Source organism: Podarcis cretensis (genome assembly GCF_951804945.1).
Source record: "Podarcis cretensis genome assembly, chromosome: 3".
In the NCBI taxonomy this organism is placed as follows: domain Eukaryota; kingdom Metazoa; phylum Chordata; class Lepidosauria; order Squamata; family Lacertidae; genus Podarcis; species Podarcis cretensis.
The window spans coordinates 57,685,382-57,691,381 of NC_137172.1; the positions used below are offsets into that span (position 1 = coordinate 57,685,382).

General features: G+C 39.1%; 1 protein-coding gene across 7 annotated transcripts in view; it reads left to right on the forward strand.

The window, feature by feature from the left end:
* Positions 1-5,581, forward strand: part of RGS17 (regulator of G protein signaling 17) — a 61,706-nt gene extending 56,125 nt beyond the window's left edge. For all 7 annotated transcript variants that reach the window (XM_079971578.1, XM_079971572.1, XM_079971574.1 and 4 more), the window contains 2 exons: positions 2,286-2,520; positions 3,304-5,581. In XM_079971578.1, coding sequence (XP_079827704.1) covers positions 2,286-2,520; positions 3,304-3,492 — 424 coding nt within the window. In that variant the 3' untranslated portion in view covers positions 3,493-5,581. The remainder of the gene's footprint in view (positions 1-2,285; positions 2,521-3,303) is intronic.
* Positions 5,582-6,000: the final 419 nt, after the last annotated feature.

A 6,000-nucleotide genomic window follows, 5' to 3' on the forward strand; every position in this document is an offset into this window, starting at 1 on the left:
CTTTGTTGTGGCTTACTTCTGAGTAAACATGTACAGGATTGCACTGTTAGTTGCTTCACTGTGTGCGCTTTCCTGTAAAAAGCAACAACCAGAAATTTGAGTTTCAGTCAGCTGGTCTTCATGTAATATAACAGCAAAGGAGCATTGCTGATGCATGGTTGTGGTATAAATAAAATAAAATCAAGCATGCTTTCTCCTTTCTGTCAGCATATCAATGAATAATAATGCATTTTTTTTCTGTGCAGAAAAATAACTGTAAGAAGCGCAATTAGATTCGGGGCTGTGCATGCTCCATACAAAAATAAGTGTGTGTTAAAACTCCTGTGTTATGGAAATACAAATTCTGTGCCAAGAAAAGCTGAACTCATCATCATGTATAAATTAGGAAATTGAATAAATTTTGCACACTGTCTCTTTTGCGTAATTTATTTTGCTTTTGCTTGTCATGGTGAGAAGCAAATAACTACATGGAGCCCTGAGCTCTGCTACCAAACTATTGGCATTCTTATTCATCCATACTTCTATGCCTTCTTACAGTTTAGTAAGTCACTGTTAATTTTATTATGTATATTTGTTTTTAAAACTGTTTATCAGTTTCTGATAATTACTATAATTACTTGTTCTTAATATCCGTTTTTAGCATTATTTTAATGTATATTTTATACTCTTATGTAAACTGCTTACAGGTATGGGCTTGTGTGTGTTTTTGTCCTCTCTCCTCCTTGTGCAATAAAAGGGGAGTGAAAGCTTCCACTTTCGCTGTTGAATAACCCACAGTTCCATGTTATGTATGAACCTAGAGAACTGTGGATAGTTATAACCAATGTTAGTTACAATGGTTTGATACATAACAGACTGTGAAACTAACAGGTTGCTTGTCAGTTAAGTAACAGGCTGTTAGTTTGTTAACTAACAGGTTGTAGAAACATGCTGGCAAGCGTGGGGGCAATTCCTACTGAAATCTCAGAAACCAGATCTTTTAATTAATGCAAGTAGAAGGCTCAAGAAGGCACAGTTGAAATTTTAATGGTCATCTGAGCTGGGTCTCTCTGTTGCATCATCCATTGAGGATTCACACAACTGACAACACTCAGCTGAGGTTCTGGAAGAGCAGGGAAGTTCATCCCTTGTTCTGTCGTCAGATACATACCCATGTCACAATTATACTGATGTAGTTACCTTTCAGACATACATGCTGCCTTATACTAAGTCAGACCAGTTAGTTAATCTATCTAGATAGATAGTTAATCTATCTAACTCAGTGTTGTCTACACTAGGAGCAGACAGCCTTCTAGGCCCAAAGTGGCAGTGTGTGAGCTTTTGGATCCAGTGGATGTGGTTAGTGATAGGTGTGGCTGGAGCCAGTGTTGCCATATACAGAATTCACATGCACACAATATTATTTTTCTTTTGCCCCAATTTTTCCTTTCATTGGTTTTCATTAGCCTCCCTACCCTCTTTCATTTGCCTCCCTTTACAGCATCAATTCATTTCTGACATTATACCGCTGCTCCTCCCTTTTTATATTAGTTCAAGTTATTGGCCTAATCCTGTCTTATTGATGACCTTACTACATGCTATAAATTACAAACATAAGAGTATTGGAGCTTACTGTTGTTGTTGTTGTTAAGTTAAACTATTGCACCAATTCAAGATCTGAGATTTAAAAAAAAATTCCTTCATGGTTTTCAGTCTAACTTTTTTCTTCCCTTTCCACTTCAAGGCAATGCCATCTTGTGGACAAGAATGATTTTTCATAACATAGCATCCATTAGTTTCAAAGAATGGTATCCCACATTTCTGGTCTTTATAAGTTGAAGAAAGGTTTTAATAATCCATTGCACAGCCATTTTGTTTATAGAAACAAATTTTAATATCCTTTTTAGAATTAATTCACACGTCTCATGTTTCACCTCTGGCCAATTCAAGTCAAAGAGTGCAGCTCTCATTGGAGAGGGTGTATGGTGTGTGGGTGTGTAAATGCATGCCGGGGGGGCATGCACCTGCTCTCCATCCATGCTTGCTGACTTGTCAGTTTGAGGAAATATTTGTTTTTGTGAGGTCTGCGCTTTGGGATTGGATAAGATTTGTATTTCCATGGGAGGCAAAATGTCTGTCCCTAATCCCAGCACTCATCTCTGACTCCTGTACATAACCTGACAACTTACTTCTGCCTTCTCTTTCTAAATTTGAATTGTTTGACTGCTAGCTTTTAGAATTAGGAACACTGAATAGTGTTGAATTGTTGTTGTTGTTGCTCTTGTCATTGTTTGTTTGTTTTGCAGCCAAAACCCTACAGAAGATGAAATCCTGTCTTGGGCTCAAAATTTTGACAAGATGATGAAAACACCAGCCGGTAGGAATATTTTCAGAGAATTTCTTCGAACAGAATATAGTGAAGAAAACTTGCTGTTCTGGCTAGCATGTGAAGACCTGAAGAAGGAACAGAACAAAGAAATTGTTGAAGAAAAAGCAAGGCTTATATACGAAGACTATATTTCTATACTTTCACCCAAAGAGGTAATACCATAAATTCCAAATTGGCATACAAGTTTGGGGTCAAATGTGGCCCCAGGCCCCTCGCTCTCTCTGGCCCTTGGAATTCTCTGAGGGCCATGTGCTTCATCTGCTCTGCTCTGCTTTCCCCTTGAGTGTTTTGACTGGCCTGAACTATGATAATTCCCCTTGCTTGTTGGGTGAAGAATGGAGAGAGATATGATTTGTGCAGCTGGAATGCAGTCTACAAAAACAAAGGGCAAAGTTCCAAACCCCTGCCATAAAGGCTTGCAGTTGCCTTTAGGTTAGAAAGCATGAAGTAAACTCCCTCACAAGTGGTTGGTAAAGGCACCATAATTGATAAACTCTTTGCTGTAATGCTCTCTAACAATGGGAAGTGAAAACAATATGGCAGCAGTTGTTCAGCAAAGTGACAGTGCAAAGCAGGCATTATGCCTGACAATGGAGAGAGTCCTGGGAAAGGCTGAGGCAGAGGGTTGGGCTTGCTTTGCAGCCAAACTGGACTGGAACAGATAAATAAATACCTGAAATGGTCCTATGTCTATGCTTTTCCAATGACTCAGTAGTTCAGGTTTGTATCATTCCATTTTCATTTGCATTGATTTAAAGAAACACAGTACATTTCATATCAATCATACAACTGATAAAGATGTCAAAGGGTTTATGACAGTCCTTCCATGTAGGCAAGATCCAGTTGGGCGCAACAGCGATTGAATAAGACTTTAAGTGAGATCTGTATACCTTTCTTGAGTGAGGGCTTGATCATTCTCTTCCTCTTCTCTTTAGGTTAGTCTAGACTCACGGGTGCGAGAAGTGATCAACAGAAATTTGTTGGATCCCAATCCGCATATGTACGAAGACGCTCAACTTCAGATCTATACGTTAATGCACAGAGACTCTTTCCCAAGGTTTTTGAACTCTCAGATTTATAAGTCTCTTGTCGAAAGTACTGTGGGCTCGACTTCTGAAACTTAGGTCTGTTTGAGAGGGGCTGAAATCTTGATTTAGCTTTTGGGGTGGGGTGAGGGTGGGGATACTATTAGGATGAAGACAGAAGAAGCATTTTTAGAGTGGCGGGGCTGCTCTGGAAGCACCCTTGCTGCATTCAATCCAAAACGTACCTTTCTTCTCCCACGTCAACCTCTGGGGGGGGGGGGGAAACCAGTTCTGTACCTTTGAAGCAGAGTCTGGCTGTGCACGGTGCTGATTTGCAGAGCCCATCCCCCCACCCCGAGAAACCTCCCCCGCAATAGCTGGAGCAGTTTTGCACTTTAAGAAACGTATCCTTTTTCAATGAATAAGGTGACAAATGAGCAGATTGAACGCTGTGCTTTTTAAAAAAGAGAGAGAGAGGTGGATGGCTCATCCATTAAATGGAGGGGGGGGAGCAAGACTGACAGCTGAGCCAGGCTTTACTTTGCTGGCATGTCTACGTCTGTCTTTTCGCTTGTGGGGCTGAGAGGAAGCCAGGTTCACCCCACAGCCAAGAGACATGCTACGAGCTCTCTTTTTGTATTCCATCTGTCTTCACCTTAGTAGTTTACTAACATCTGGAACTGAGTTCCTGGAGAACTACAGTTTAGCACTACTCAGGCTACTGTGAAGAAAACAAATACACACAATGGTCTTTGTCTACATTTTACCAAGGTCCTTCATGCTTGAGTTTGGAAGGGGGAAAGAGTAGATTTGCTAAATAACCACTCGTTTCACACACTTTTCACAGCTGCAGTTGAGATTGCAATGACATGCGTGTCGTTTTATGAAGTATTTCCTTGTGTACCCTCACACAGCATGTGCAAAGCAAAAACTGCTTCATTTACCACTTTGTTGTTGCAATATTTAATCCAACAACATAAATTATATCGGTATTTAATAACATTTTGTGCAATATGGTCTTACAGTACACACAGGAATCCTCTGAACAGGCCGAAAAGCAACTTGCATTTTTAAACAACATATGCGAACACTGTCAGAAACTAGCCCTGAAATGTAGCAATGTTATTCCAAGCACTCTGTGGAGGAAAATCCATTGCTACGGAAGACAGACAAGCTTTCTGTGTAAGAAGGAGAGAGAGATGGAGCATGTGTGTGTTATTTATCATTAATTTAAAAATTCAAAACAAGAGGTTCCTCTTCTTGACTGCCATAATTGTGGCATTTTCATTGCAGAGTTCAAAATGTCAAAAAAATAAACATAAACAAAGCACAATTACATGAAGGGATCCATGTTGGGGTTACATAGTATATGCGCTGACATTGTTTTTAATTGTTATAAGAACAGATAATCAATGTACATTTCAGATGTCGGATAATGTAACAGATTTATTAAAGACTGGCTATCCAGTTATCTCACGCTGCTGTGTAATGTTATGTAATTCAGCAAAGCAAAACAAAAACCCAGAAAACAAAAAAAATTAATGCATACACACAACCATGGTTGATAATTTACTTTTTTTAATTAAAAAGTTTAAATTTTTTAAAGGGAAAAATGCCTAGATGTAGCATTTCAGTCCACACTGAGGACTACTATTTGTCTGTCAGTTATTTTTTCTAAAAAGTGCTATCATATGAAATGGAATGTTCGTGTGTTTTCCAGAAACTGAAACCAAATTGTTATTTAAAAAAAAAAAAAAAAGGCTGAAGAAGACTATCTTCTGACCTGTCTAATTTTGAAGGATTTGTTGTGGAGTAGAAAAAGTTTACAGAGATTTAAATAAATATTAATTTTTTTAAAAAAAAGTGGCCCAAGAATGAGATCAGTGGGTGTTTTATTATCTTTGTTCTTTGTTCAAAAACAAAATCAGACAAACAAAAGGACTTCTTTTAAGCGCTAAAATAAAAGAGGCAACAAAGTAGTTCAGCCACCTTAAGCTCAGTTTACTTGGGCCATCTTTTTGCACAACCACTCTGGATTGAACGTGAGCTCAGGCAGTGAGTAATGGGGCTTTTGTGGAACTCCCATTCATTGCTCTTGTGCGACGGTCGAGATTCCTGGGGGAAAAATATACACACTCCCTTTGCTGCTAGTTTAGTTTTGTAGGTAGGTGCTTAATGTGGGTTTTTTTTTTTAAAAAAAAATAAACTTTCCTGATTTAAATACATGCTTGGACCTTGCGAATAAATATCTAATCTAAAAATTGAAAGAAAACACCACACATTTTTCACAGCTGTTCAAACCAGTGGTGCGTGTTGACATATTTCCTTTGAGGAACTTTTTTAAAGCAGGCCATAGGGTTTTGAAGAGTTTTGTTTTGGTTTTTTTTGACCATCCAAAACCTCAGTGATGCTTCTCCCTTAATGTCAGCCAGTTGACGTGGTTGGCCCTCGTTTAAAATAAACCTCACTGTGGTGTTAACTGAGTAGACTTTGGTTCTCAAATGTTGGCCTCTTGTCTGCAAGCTATTCCTAAAGGGCAACATCTCTGAAGGGCCACCAAGCATGCTGAGGTGCAGCCCCCCTCCCATCTTTAGGTGACATGTGACC